Source organism: Elgaria multicarinata, chromosome 22 (assembly GCF_023053635.1).
Source record: "Elgaria multicarinata webbii isolate HBS135686 ecotype San Diego chromosome 22, rElgMul1.1.pri, whole genome shotgun sequence".
NCBI lineage: Eukaryota > Metazoa > Chordata > Lepidosauria > Squamata > Anguidae > Elgaria > Elgaria multicarinata.
The window spans coordinates 2,991,871-3,006,433 of NC_086192.1; the positions used below are offsets into that span (position 1 = coordinate 2,991,871).

The window sequence follows — 14,563 nt, forward strand, 5'->3', positions numbered from 1 at the left end:
AAGTGGACTTTAAAGGTCAGGAAGCCACTTAATTCAGGACTCGCTGCTCAATTGAGGGCAAGACAATTTATCTCATGTGGAGCCTCAGTATTCCTCCCACTAAGTTGCTCAAGAATGCAAGCACAAAGGTAGTTTACTCCCTACGGTAAGAGCCAACCTGGCAGTTAGCAATCAAGCATCTGATTTCTCTAGTTCCTTATCTACACAGACATTCCACATTGGGAATAGCTCTGCATTTCGTTCCAATGTAAACTTCAGAAGAATTTCAAGAGGGTTTTTCAGGCCGCCACTGCCTTGCTGGAACAGGCATGGCCGTCTCAAGAGCCAGGTAAACACACCTGGGACGCTCCCCAGAGACACCTGAAGGAGACGGCTCTCTCCTGTTTGTCCTCAGCACCCGATACCGGGGAGGTTCTATTTAAGCTGTTGTGGCTAACAGCCATAACTAAACTTCAGGCCCCAAACCCTTTTTAAAAAATCCATCTCCCAGCTCATATCCTATAACCCCACATTTTCAAGAGCAGCAGTTTCATCCACAAGGTGTTCAGGGGCAGCGTATAGGATTCTCCCTCCGCCTCAGTCCTCCTCCTTCAGAACTACTTGATACTGGGTAAGACTATGGGTCCATCTATCCATAATTCTGTTTGCACGTAGCTGGCCCCCTCCAGCTGCAACTCTCATCGTCCCCAGGCAGGGGGTGATGGGAGTTGCAGTCTGACACAGCTGGAAAAATCTATCAGCTTGCCTGCAGGAGCTCTCCACAGCCTCAGAGACAGAGGTTTCCCACCCCTGGCTGGAGATGCCAGCCATTTGAACCTTGGGACCCTGCTGAGTTCTCTTCCATGGTGCTCCAGCGCTTTCCCCACTGTTATAACCACTCCACTGGCCCACGGAGAGATCCACATCCCCTTTGATCGATGCCAGCCAAGCCACTTAAAGTTTTGCCACAAAAGATTTAATCGCATTGGCACCCAAGTTCAGGGTGCTTCACACACAGCACGCAGGAGTCCAGTTAACAAATTCTTTGGCACAAGAACGGGCTCGGAGATTCAGTCCAGCATCCTCTAGGAACTCTCTTCTGAGATCCAGTACTGGCTTAATTTACTCCTTCAAGTAGTAGACTGGGATGGCGGCGGGGCCCAGGTCCTCCGCGGGTCGCCGTTTCCTCCGTGTCTGCAGCCGGACTTCACCGAAGACGCATCCCTTTTTGTAGGTGAGGCGAGGTTTGTGGATCAGATCACAAATTGGTCTGTTTTATCTGGGAACAGACATGATAGCAAAATACCAGTCACTTTCTCACTGGTGCGAAAAAACCAGTTGGGCTCTCCACCAAACTTGGGCACCAAATGTAGCTGCAAAGTTCAGGGGAGGCCAGCTGTGTCACGCTGAACAGCCTCGGAGGCTATTAAGGCACCAGAGGGTGAAATAAGCGAGGTAAGTGAGGTTGTCCACGTGGAGAGGAAAACCAAGGCCACGCCGCGTCCATTCTTGCAGTGTCCGTGGCTGCCAAGTGGAAACGTCTACTCAAACGGCTCGTATTCTTGAGAGCGATACAAGCAGTAGTGCTGGATGATGAACACCACATCAAAGAAGATGGAGAAGAGGCCGAGACCGAACTTGGTGGGGTCACCAAAGAGGAGTTTCCACGCATCTGAAGGGGGAAAAGGCAGGGGAGGAAAGTGAACACGGGAGGAACTTGGGCGACACACAGAGTGATTCATTTAAGGTTTACAGACCGCTTTTGGTGTGTTTTTTTAAAACACACACGACCCAAGACGGTTCACAAAAGAAAACCAAACCATCAAAATTGACCAATAAAGCATTCAAGTATCTCAATCAAGATCCCCAGTGGTTCCGCTAGGGTCGGAATTTGGGATCCAGGGGCCTGCAACCATAGGCCCACTGAGAGAGTGGCAGGTGCAGAAGTAAACTCCCATTTTATTCCTGGAGGTTATGATGGCGCCGTGATTGAAAGCGAGTCTACAACACAAAACCCTGGGCCGGCAAACCGTTTTGCTATTTTTGTTCTAACGTATCGGGAGCGTGGAAGCCGTTTTAAAGTACAGAGTCGCACTTGAAATGTCAGCCGTGGGCTTTGCAGCTAAAATAACACACACGGCCAGCTGAAGCTTCCCTTTCCCATAAGAACAGGGTCTGAAAGTCCAGGTCAAAAATGACTTCGCAGCACCACTGAAATTAACCAGTGTAGGTCGTGAGGCGGGTGGCTACCAGGAGCAGGGCCTTCTCTGCTGTGGCTCCCCGGCTGTGGAAGGAGCTCCCTGAGGAGGTTCGCCTGGCACCTTTTTGCAATGCCCGGTGAAGACCATTTTTTATTTCCCCAGTTATTTTAACATTTTCCCACCCTAGTCTTTTAACTTTGCTGTTATAAATCTGCACTTTAAATCTCTGCATGGCCCCTGGGTTTTATTCTGGTTGTGCTTTTGTGCTGTGCTTTAGGTTTTATACTTCATGGTTTTAATTTCTGTGAACCACCCGGAGAGCTTCGGCTAGGGGGCGGTGTAGAAATGCGGCAAATCAGTGAATGCAACAATTGGCAATGCTAGCAATCAGGAAACCGCTCAAACAAATGCGTAATTTGCTCTTAGGAATGCGTCACACCAGGAGTCCACCTGATCTTGGGGTGTGTTGGAGGAGGACTGCTTTTTTTCTTTTCCTTCTACAAATATCATTTTGGTCTTCCTCGATGGTTTTTTTAAAAAATCTGTGACCTCCTTGCTTTTGAACTTTCACCTATCCGTAGTTGGAGAACTGACTCCAGACCCTACCCCACCCACCCCGGTCCAATACGGCCAAGGGACGCTCACCGTTGTTATACGACTGCAGAAACATCTGGAGGAGGCTGAAAGCGCCGCCCGTGAAGTCCAGTAAGACATTGCCAATGCTCCAGCCCACGGTGCTTTTCCGCCGAAAGTTCATGTATGCCTAAAAGAAGGGACAGCGGAGGGGATAGAGGGCAAAAGCGCACCACGGACCAGCCCAGCCCAGCTTCCGAAAGAAGTCTGCAAACGTCACTCGCTCACAGGCGTCTCCTTCGCCTGGTTCTGGGTGCTGACGGGCAGCCGGCAAGGGAAACAGCCCTGGAATTGGCTAAAAGCTTCCCTTGGGGTTAGCCTGGGATAGTTTCTTACTCGTCTGGGGGAGACGTTTCTCTCCCTCTCCACTTTCCCCACGCCGTGCATCATTTTGTACGCCTCGATCCTGTCTCCCTTCTTCTCTAAGCTAAAAACGTCCCGGACTCTGCAACCTTTCCTGATAGGGGAGTCGCTCCAGCCCCTCGGCCGTTTGCATTGCGCCTTTGTCATCTCTGCAATCCCCCTGTTTGTTGTGTGGCGACCAGAACCGCAGGCAAATATTCCAAGTGTAACTGCCCCTCAGATTTTTCATAAAGGCTTTACGATACCGGCAGTTTTATTTTCGGTTCTTTTCCGAGCCGTCCTCGGTGTGGAATCTGCCCTTTTTCACAGCACACCGGGTCGACAATGGGTTTGAGCTGTCCCCCCCACCCCACCCGCAGTCCTGCCCTGAGGGTTTTGCTGGCGTAAGCGGCTGCCAGGCAGCCTCGCGTGTTTGTGTTTATCAGACCTGGGGGCAGCTGACCTCGCTGCGGCCTCGGCAGCATCCCACAGTGCCCACCACCACCAGCAGCCTGCTCATCACAGCCTCACATGCTAGGCCTCGCCGATGACCGAGCGCGGGCTTGCCAGCTCAACAGGATTTCAGTGGGGCTTTTCAAGGAAAAATCGTGAGATGCAGACAGACACAGAGGGACAGACACAGAGGGACAGACAGACACAAACAGAGAGAGAGGCAGACATACAAATAGAGGCAGGCAGGCAGACATACAAACAGGCAGGCAGAGAGAGAGAGGCAGACATACCAACAGAGAGAGAGAGACAGGCAGGCAGACATACAAACACAGAGCAAGAAAGAGACAGACATATAAACAGACACAGAGGAGAGACAAATATACACATAAAAAGAAGAGAAAGACAGACAGACCAAGACAGAGGATTCCACCCAGATCTTTTTGCATGCACAGAGCTGCTTCTCTCTGCTACTCAATTTTGAAGTGGGGCCGTGCGGCTCCCTTTGAGCTCCACAAAGCCACTGGCCGGCCGGGCTTACCTGCGGGAAGTACTTGACGAGGGTGACCCCCAGCTTGATGTAGGAGAAATAAAACAGGAACCGGAGCCAGGTGATTTCCCCGACGGCGGCCACGGTCAAGGTGATGAAGACGAAGATCCAGGCCACCAGGAGCAGCCCGATGGCCACCCAGGAGACCTTCTGCTCCCCTTTCTGACAAGGCCGGAGCGGCAAAAGGAGAAGGGAAAAGAAAGCAATTCCTTTTTATAAAAGCGAGGATGCAGAACCAGGCGGCGTTGACAGAGAGCGCTTCCGCGAGGCTGGGATAGAAGGAACCCGGGAGGGTGGAGGGATGCTGGCCAGGGATGATGGAAATTGTGTCCTCCGCGCGTGTAGGGCCTGCCCTGTTGGGAAAGGCTGCGTTTATTCTCTCGAGACCGACCATTGCCTAACGCAGCCTTCCCCAACCTGTCGCCCTCCAGATGTATTGGACTACAAGTCCTGGCATTCTTGGCCAAGGGCATGCTGGGAGTTGTAGTCCAACAGTTCCGGAGGGCGACGAGTCGGTGACGGCTGCCATACAAGTGCTGAGCACCACACGGAAAAGTTACGACAGGGCCGGGCGACGTCCGCCCCGCCAGACACCTCGGCCCTAAAGCTGCCATCGTCCCTCAGCCCGTGGCTAGGTCCGGTATCTGTGGGGCTCCATTTGCAGCTTTATGCTCTTAAAACCTAAATTGCATTGGAGCACAGCCGTCCCTGCGCCTTTTACATGTTTTGTCCTCAGTGCCGCCAGGAGGACATCTAAGGAAAGTTTTTTCCTGAGGGGATGGGAGAAGAAGCGGATCAAGAACTCAAAAGAAAAGAAACTGCAGAAGAGAAGAAAGAAGGCGGCCAGCAAAGAACAGCCACAGTACAAACCATGAGTTCAATTCCCATCCCTTTGGGTAACTGAATCGCACAATGCCATAGCGCTTTTGCCTTTCCTCCTCCCTCCCAATCCCCCTTTCCTTGCGTGTCATGGCTTTTGTAAGCCCGGAGTCGGGTGAGCCCATCCGATGCTTCGTTCTCGCCTGGGAGCGGTTGGATCGAAAAGCAGGATGGAAACGCTTGGGATAAATCAAAGGGACAGGAGGCCAGCCACCTCGTAGATGCAGCACTGGAGGATGATGATGAGGGTCACGGCCACGGCATGGAGGCTGAAGAAGACATCGTTGCTGTCCACGGGGTTCACGCCATTGGGGTACACCTGCAGGAACTGCTCCTGTGCAGAAAGAAAGATGCCCCCGGCCGGGTCAGTGCTGGCAGCGGAGGGTGGCAGACGCAGACGGACAGAGGAAGGGAACCCGCTTACCTTCACAGCATGGATCCAGAACAGCCCAACGTTGAAGACGCTGTAGGCAATGAAGCCGGTGAGGTTCAAAGCAATGAAGTCAAAGCTGAGGCCCACGACGCTGGCGAGAAGGGAGAAAGGGATCCGGAGAAATCAGCGTTGAAATGCCTATCCAGGGAAGCAGCCTTCCGGGACAACGCAGGGCATGATCCGGAAGTACATGAGCCGAAGCATCTCCGGAATGGGTGAGGGCTGGAAGGGGACACCCACGGAAAATGCATGCAGCCCCCCCCCCCCTTGAGTTCCACAATGGAAGAAAGGGGAATAATAAAGGTACCAAATAAAAACAAATGCTGCAAATCTGATGTCTCGCTACCAACTTGGGGTCCCAGCTTCTGAGCTTTCGTTTAAAACCAGAACATCCAAGTTCCTGGATCTCATGACCATGAGAGAAACCCTTTCCGGGAGGCTGACATTTTTTAAAAAGGGTTAAATATCAGAGAGGCTGCCGTGGCAGGAGATGCGGGTTTGATTTTGGTTGCTCCGGAGGGGCCAGAATCGCTGGGTGAGTGAGATTGGCAGAAGACAGAGGGAAAGCTGAGAAGGATCCAGGCACGGTCAAAGGGCTGGGAGTAGCGGAAGACTTCCTGGCCTGCGTGTGTGTGTGTGTGTGTTCCTCCAAAGAGATAAAGTTGGTGTATCCAGGGAAAAATGAATTAAAGGAGGTGCTGACTGAAAATGCAGCCTTTCCCCCAATCTGGTGCCCTCCAGATCTGTTAGACCACAACTCCCAGTATGCCCCGGGGCGTGCTGGGAGTCGTAGTCCCTCACACCCGGAGGGCACCAGGTTGGGGAAAAAAGGTAGCTGTAATACCAAGGTTTCTGCCTATCACTGATCTCCCTCTACTGGTAACTAGCAAGAAAAAACCCCTATTTTTCTGTTCCGGCCAAAGAAAATCAGGAAGGGCTTCCAAAGCCTGGAACCCTTCCCCTGGAAAGGAGCTGAAACCCAAATAAATAAAATCAACTTGGCGAACTTCGGGGTCCCTGGAGCAAATCCAACAACGGGATTGGAACTCGCTCCTGGCTATTTCGCTGAATTCGGTTAGGATTCCGGAGTTTTGTTCCCACAACCACCTCCAAGAGAGGCTCTGTTTTTCAAAGAAGCCAGCAAAAATGGAGCTGCAGAATACACCTCTCCGTTGGACGTCGCTGTCACAAGGAAGCCTGGGCACATATTGAATTCTACCTGTGACCAGGGCTGGGCAGAGGGGGGTGGCAGTGGGGCCAGTTGGCATGGGCCTACAATTTTGAGGGGCCCTACTCTGAATCCCACTGGTAGAGGCCAAGGAAAAGCTCAATCAATCAATTCTTTTTATTACAGTCAACAGACCAATAAAACATATGAAAACACATAATAAATATTTAAAATACATGGAATTAAAACAGAGCATGATCGCATGAAGCCTCCTTAAAGTTCTGTACTAGAAGCAAAAGGAAGCCCTGCCACCATAACTGATCTGATGATTGCCTGATTAAGAAATTTAGCAACTTGTTCGGTGGTAGGCTTATATCGAGCCTGTAAAAGGACCGACATAAGGGTCACGGACGATCGGCCAGGTAATCGTTGCGTGAAAGGACGGAAAAGGGCTTTTCTTGCCTCCTGATAGAAGCTGCAGTTGAATAAGATGTGGGAGATAGATTCCACCTCCTCATTGTTACAGGGGCAGCATCTATCTGATAGTGGGACTTTCCCAAATCTGCCCTCCATTACCCTGGAAGGCAGAGCATTAAGCCTTGCTAGGGAAAATGCCCTCCTATATTTGGGTGTAGATAACCAGCCTAAATACAGAGGTACACTGTTTTGGTTGTGATCCCATAGCCCCAAGGCATACGGGGAAGCCCCTGGTGTGTGTGTGTGTATGTATGTATATATATATACATACATACATACACTAACAATAGACTAGGCTCTGTTGTTAATCCAGCTATCTTAAAAAGGAAGCTGTGTCGTTACCTTTTCCGCCTCCAGTTCTCAAAGACCTGAGGGTAGAAGGAGATCGACCAGGCCAGGAAGTAGATCCACCCGATCACCTGGTCCATGACCCGCACCACGTTGCTGTGAAGGACGAGGAACCGGATCCTGGGCCTGCGAAAGGGAATCGGCGACCGGGTTGCCAAATGGGCGGTCCCCCCGGGCGTGTCAGGTTCCTAGACCTCATGACTGCAGCCGTTAAGACTGGCACACAAGGGGCATGTTTGGATGAAACCTGGGAGCCAGGGCGGCAGGACTCGGGAGCGGTCGGAAAGTGTGTGGCTTTAGCCCACCTTTCCCAACTTGGCACCCTCCAAACGGGGGGCTGGTGGACCTAGTTTTGGTGAGGCAGAGATTCCGTTCTGGCTTTTAGTTACAACCAGCCAGGAGTCTAAAACCAGTGTGGCATAGCGGTTAGAGTGTTGGACTGGGAGTCGGGAGATCTGGGTTCTAGTCCCCACTCAGCCATGGAAGCTCACCGGGTGACACTGGGCCGGTCCCAAACTCTCAGCCCAACCTACCTCACAGGGTGGTTGTTGTGAGGATAGAAATGGAGAGAAGGAGGAGGATTATGTATGCCGCCTTGGGTTCCTTGGAGGAAAAAAAGGCAGGATATAAAGGAAATAAATAAAAAATACAGGAGCTCTCCAAGGTGATGGGATACCACACCTTGGACAGCTCCTTTAGATTCCTGGCTGGTTGGAACAAAAACCCAGAATGGAACCTCTGCCTAACCAAAACTGGACCCACCGCCCTCCACTCCCCTCCCGAGGCGTTGCACTACAACTGGCAGCATCCCCCAGCTGGCCTGGGAAGTGTAATCCAACACCCCTGAAGCGTGCCAGGTCAGCGTTTTCGTGTAAGCCGGGCACCCAACACAGAAGCGGCAGCCTGAAACAATTTGAGACCTGTTCACCCTAAGGATCTCCTCACCCTTCATGCCCCTGATGCTAGCCAAAGAAGCCACCCAGAATGACTTCTGCAGATTAATAACGAAACATGGGTGGGAGGGTGCTGTTGCACCATGTCCTGCCTTGTTGGTCCCTGGCTGATGGCTGGTTGACCACTGTGTGAACAGAGTGCTGGACTAGATGGATCCTGGGTCTGATCCAGCATGGCTCTTCTTATGAAAGAGTCCCTACCCTCAGGCTTAAAATGTAAAAAAAAAATACACGACACAAAAGGAAGAGGAATGAGGAGGGAAGAGGAAAAAAGCAAGCAACACTCAGGCACTTGGTCGTGTCAAAATTTTCTTGAGCCACCTTGAGGCCCAGTATTGGGGAAAAGGTGGGATGTAAATAAATATAATAATATTGAGATGCAGCCTTCCCCTGAGGTATGACCCAGCCAGCTGTGGTCTGTAGCACACAGTGGAGCATGGAGCTTTATTGTTGAGCAGTCTTTATTTCTTACTCCGTAGGACTTGTGCTGTGTTTTGGCAGCAACAATACTGCGGGCTCACCGCTTCAATAACGCCATGGAAAGCAGTAGATACATTTGGGTAATACAACACCAACAAGAATTCTCCAGCATGGAAAGACTTCGAAAGACACGTAAGGAATAGGGAGCGTGTACCCCGGCTAACGGAACTACCTGATGGCCACCGTTTATTCGGCAACTTACCCGGTTTGGTTAAGTGCATTGCTGTGGAGATAGACGGTCATTTGCCCCACGGCTTTCGCCCGGACTTGGAAACTTGTGTTCTTTTGGCCGGCCGCTACAACTACCTGGTAGTTGGGGAGATGTAAAAGGCAAGATTCCAGTCCTCATGGGTCTGAAGGATTTTTTCCACAGCCCTACCTGGAGATATCACCCTGGCTCCTTCAGCAAACCAGGGCTGAACTGCAGTCCTCCCTCGCAGGGACAACGCCAACAGCCATCACAGCATCATAGAATAGTGGAGTTGGAAGGGGCCCCTAAGGCCATCGAGTCCAACCCCCTGTTCAATGCAGGAATCCATCTGACTGATGGCTGTCCAGCTGCCTCTTGAAGGCCTCTAGTGTGGGAGAGAGCCTACCACCTCCCTAGGTCATTGGTCCCACTGTCGTGCTGCTCTAACCATCAGGATGTTTTTCCTGATGTCCAGCCAGAATCTGGCTTCCTGCAACTTGAGCCCGTTATTCCATGTCCTGCACTCTGGGAGGATCGAGAAGAGATCCTGGCCCTCTTCTGAGTGACAACATTTGAAGGACTTAAAGAGTGCTATCATGTCTCCCCTCAGCTTTCTCTTCTCCAGGCTAAACATGCCCAGTTCTTTCAGTCTCTCTTCATAGGGCTTTGTTTCCAGACCCCTGATCATCCTGGTTGCCCTCCTCTGAACCCCCTCCAGCTTGTCTGCATCCTTCTTGAAGCGGGGTGCCCAGAACTCAAGATGATGCCTAACCAGTGCTGAAGGGAGGGGAACCAGTACCCGGCATGATTTGGAAGCTGTACTTCTATCAATGCAGCCCAAAATAGCCTTTGCTTTTTTTGCAGCCACATCACACGGTTGGCTCATATCCAGCTTGTGATCTACAACAACTCCAAGATCCTTCTCACTTGTAGTATTGCTGAGCCAAGTATCCCCCCCACCATCTTGTAACTGGGCATTTGGTTTCTTTTTCCTAGGTGTAAAACTTGGCCTTTATCCCAATTAAATTTCATTCTGTTGTTTTCAGCCCACGATGCCCAATGTTCACTCCGGAACTTACTTGACTGGGCAGCTGAACAATGGTGAGGTTCCCCTTGGACGAATACGTCACGTTAAACGTGATCACCAGCGTCTCGTTGGCCGGGGCGCTGCGAAAGGAATGACAAGGGGAGACGTGAGGGCTGCAGAAATAAGACTACACTTGATGGGCCTTTAGTGGGCAAAGGAAGATGAATTATACCAGTTCAGATCATGGGTCCAAGTAGCTCAGTATTGTCAACACTGACTGGCAGCCAAGGGCTCTCCAGGGTGTCAGGCAGAGAAGGGTCTCTCCCCTCAACCCCTGATATTACCTAATATCTGGTCTTTTTAAAAGTGGAACCCTTAGCTCCAACGCAAGTCCTACTTATGACCAATTTAAATCCCATTCATTTCAGCCTGTCTATTTTAAGTAGGACTTATGTTGGATTTTACCTTCTCTGTCCAAAGGAAGCACTCAGCTACTGAGCTATGACTCTTCCCTTCAAAAGCAAAGTAAGGCTCCAGTCCTCATGGTTCTGACAAGAGGGCTGATTTCAATAGGAGCAGGAGGAGCTGCCTCATATCGAGTGAGAACGGTTGTCCTTCTAGCTGGGTCTTCTCTGACCGGCAACAGCTCTTTGGGATTTCACCCCGGGGTCATTCCCAGTCCGACCTGGAAATCCTGGGGGTTGAACCGCAGGCTTGCCCCATGCAAAGCCAATGAGCTACAGTTGCTTCTAATGGACTGCGCTTCTTTGGGGAACTGGGCAGGAGCCATTTTCAGCCGTACCCAGAGAAGCCCAGGGATTGAACCTGAGACCTTCCGTACACAAAGCAGGGACTCTACCACTCAGCTATAGCCCTTTCCCGTAACAATGAAAGTCCAGAGAGAGAGAAAGAGAGAGGTCATAGTAGTAGTAGTCAAAGCAGCAGGCCAAAACTTTGAGGCCCTCCAGATCTTGTTGGGACTCCAATTCCCATCAGCCCCAGCCAGACTGAAGGATGATGGGACCTGGAGTCCAACATCTGGAGGGCCACAGATTCCCCACCTCTGCAGCGAAAAAAAGAATACACTGATAATGGTGAAGGGAGAAGGGGTTGTATTTTGGCTACATCGTATAGGGCAGTGGTTCTCAACCTTCCTAATGCCGTGACCCTTTAATACAGTTCCTCATGTTGTGGTGACCCCCAACCATAAAATTATTTTCGTTCTTCTCTACACGATCCATTGTCATGGGATGGTTTGCTAATGAAAATAATACATAACAATAGCTTTAATAATACAAAAGATGATACATGACATAGTTCAGTCAATACAGTTTCCTAAGACCATCGGAAATATGTGTTTTCCAATGGTCTTAGGCGACCCCTGTGAAAGGGTCATTCAACCCCCAAAGGGGTCCCGACCCACAGGTTGAGAACCGCTGGTATAGGGGGACGTGATGAAAACCAAGCAAAGAAATGAGCTGCACCAACTGCATTCCTTCAAGAGCAAAGGCTGAAAAAAACGCCGGACGTCAGGGCTTCCAGACCCACCTCAGAGTCACCGGAATGTTCTTCAAACTGCCGTTTTCCATCGAAATCTCTTCGGGGACGAAGAGAACGAGGTCTCCATCTAAAAAGAGAGAGAGAAAAAAGAAAACAAAGGGAAGAAGAATGGGATAACTAGAAGCTAGGTAATCCTGCTGTGTTCCCAGCTTGAAGCAAACGGGTGAGAGGCAACCAAGAGATCTCAGCTGTATCCCAACTGAGAAACGTGGCGGTTCTCCTCTTCCAATGCAAGATTTTTGTCTAAATGTTAAGTCTGTTTACACCAAAAGGATATTATTTAGAACTAGCTACATTCACGGAAGGCACTGCCTTGCTGCATTTCCGGCTTGAGGCAAGGTACTTTCATTGCAGGTGTCAAAGATAGGTATAACTGGGCACAGGCTAGGGCCCATATGGGGCGGGGACCCACTGGCGACCTTCAGCTCATATGGTCCCTGCTGCTCCTGCGTTTCTCCCAAATTATCAATAAAAACACTGTTTTTATTGATAATTTGTTCTCATTCCTCGCCATGAGGGTCATTTCAGGCAGAGGGCGGGATATAAATTTGAAAAAGTAAAATAAAACAAAACAGACAAATCAGATGCAGCTTAAAGATCTGTGACAAATTCAACGTGGCTTAAAGATGTTTGATTCTCTCTCTCTCTCTCTCTCTCTCACACTCACACATACATATACGGGGCGGTGGAAGACGAATTCATCTATGCTAGTTTGCATGTATCCCTCCCCTTCCTGCAAGGTTTGTGTTTCATAGCTTTTCCCCGAAAATGAGAAGCGAAACAATCTCCGAAAACCATGTAACAGCACGTCCCAGTTTTGCTCTGAGAAATGTTTCCGGGAAAAACATCACAGGATCTAAGACCTCGTGACGACACTCCTGCAAGAGCGGGGCGAGCGAGAAGCAGCAGGCAGCTTGTTTATCTCTTGCAGCCGAAGGCTAAACTTCGAAGGCCGGATAACTTACCGCAGGCTGCGAATGACGCAAGGGAGAAACACAGCAGATGGAGGAAGAGGAGCGGTCTGTTCTCCATTATAACCAAACAGCTGCAAAAGAGAGCATGAAAAAGAAACTCTCCGTTAGCCGGGGGTGTGCACGCAAATCACAACTTCAAGGGGTTGCGGGGAGAAAGAGACACACATTTGACAGAAACGAGACATTTATTGATGCGAGTTGAGAGGCACTGTATGGTAGTGGTTCTAGAGTGGGGGAGCTGGGTTCGAATCCCTGCCGATATATATACCTTATTTGGAGAATAATCTGGCCCTCCATCTATGCTAATGTCTTATAATTTTGTTGTGTATTTTAAACGTTTATGGTTTTGTTCCCCCACCCCCACCCCCAATGTATGTTTTAAACTTTGTAAGGCTGCCTTGAGGCCCAGCATTGGGCAAAAGGTGGGATACAATAATAATAATAATAAATAAATAAATAAAGCATAGCTATATTCTGTGAACCGCCCAGAGAGCTTTGGATATTGGGCGGTATAAAAATGTAATAAATAAATTAATAGCTACGCCCTCATCAGTAGTTGCATATTTACACCATGCAAACAAAGTAATGTAAATTAATAGATTAATATAATCATATAAACATAAGAATAAGTTCAATATTGTAGCTTATGTTGGATTTTATGGTTTTAATTGTTAGGAACCGCCCAGAGAGCGTTGACTATTGGATGGTATAGAAATATAGTAAATAATAAATATATTAATACATTATACTGTAATAATAGGAACCGCCCAGAGAGCTTTGGCTATTGGGCGGTATAAAAATGTAATAAATAAATAAATAGCTACGCCCTCGTCAGTAGTTGCATATTTACACCACGCAAACAAACTAAGGTAAATTAATAGATTAATATAATCATATAAACATAAAAATAAGTTCAATATTGTAGCTTATGTTGGATTTTATGATTTTAATTGTTAGGAACCGCCCAGAGAGCATTGACTATGGGGCGTTATAGAAATGTAGTAAATAATAAATATTATATTAATACATTATACTGTAATAATAGGGAAAGGAACTAAACAGCGCTACGATCAAGCAAAACCTGGATCCCAGCAAGATGCAACCAACAGTGATAAGAGACCTTATGTTTAATAAAGCAATCGGATTGCAAAACAGGGAGAAATATATATTCGTTAAGGGGCCCACCCTAGTCTATGGGGGCCCTGGGCATTAGCCCCAGAGTCCAACCCTAATGGTGCCAGTGGGTAGAGACTCACCTTTTGGGTCTAGGATGGCGAAGGGGAAGCCTAGAGGGGAGGAAATGAAGGGGAAACTGCCCCTGCCCAACCAAATGCACGCCTATTTTATAGGGGATACAAACATAAAGGTCATAAACCCTATAGGAGAAGTGCCTCCATTAAAAACTACAACTCCCGCCATGCATTGCGGCCGCCGAGACCCCCAAAGGCGGTGGCCGCACCCTCGCGGGGCACGCTGGGAGATGGAGTCCTCTCTTGTTTTGACGGCCCTGTCCAAACACTCTCCGGACCGCGAACTCGACCACTTTCCGAAGGAACGTCACTTACCCCAGCGGGGCGGGCAGCAGCAGCAGCAGCGTCCACTCTTTCAGGCCTTTCCTGCGAAGGCTGCTTTCCCCTTCACTCCCGCCTAGGCCTTTCGTGGCGTCGCTAAGGAGACCGGCTCTCTATGAAGGCTGGCCGCGTCTGCCTCTTCGCTTGCCGTAGCGGCCATCTTGGGCGTGGCAAGCGATGGGAGGGGGCGTCGCTTTCTCCTCCTCTCTGACTGCCAAGCCTTTCCCCCCTCCTATGTCCATTAGTCACTTTAAAAGGCTTTTAGGTCAACCTCAACGCGGCTGCAGGGCTTTGAAAAAGACGCTGAGGAGAAGAAGGCGGGTTTGTGGCGGATCAGACACACCTAAG

At 49.8% G+C, this 14,563-nt stretch overlaps 1 protein-coding gene across 2 annotated transcripts; it reads right to left on the bottom strand.

Moving 5' to 3' along the window:
• Positions 1-933: 933 nt before the first annotated feature.
• Positions 934-14,421, bottom strand: CTNS (cystinosin, lysosomal cystine transporter). 2 transcript variants are annotated; one of them, XM_063146599.1, is made up of 11 exons: positions 14,210-14,421; positions 12,636-12,715; positions 11,659-11,737; positions 10,163-10,250; positions 9,096-9,199; positions 7,455-7,586; positions 5,459-5,558; positions 5,249-5,368; positions 4,147-4,317; positions 2,826-2,943; positions 934-1,651 (listed from the first exon to the last, which is right to left on the bottom strand). In XM_063146599.1, the coding sequence occupies exons 2-11, from the start codon at positions 12,700-12,702 to the stop codon at positions 1,521-1,523; spliced, it is 1,110 nt and encodes a 369-aa protein (XP_063002669.1). In that variant the 5' UTR covers positions 12,703-12,715; positions 14,210-14,421; the 3' UTR covers positions 934-1,520. The 2 variants fall into 2 exon arrangements, with proteins under 2 accessions (XP_063002669.1, XP_063002670.1); XM_063146600.1 differs by lacking the exon at positions 14,210-14,421 and adding an exon at positions 13,901-14,014.
• Positions 14,422-14,563: the final 142 nt, after the last annotated feature.

Coding starts and splice junctions, on each gene's coding strand:
- CTNS (XM_063146599.1), bottom strand. CDS start 12,702: ATGGAGAACAGACCGCTCCTCTTCCTCCATCTGCTGTGTTTCTCCCTT. Junction 11,738..12,635: donor TGCGTCATTCGCAGCCTGCG/GTAAGTTATCCG, acceptor CTCTCTTTTTAG/ATGGAGACCTCGTTCTCTTC. Junction 5,559..7,454: donor GAGAACTGGAGGCGGAAAAG/GTAACGACACAG, acceptor CCTTCTCGCCAG/CGTCGTGGGCCTCAGCTTTG.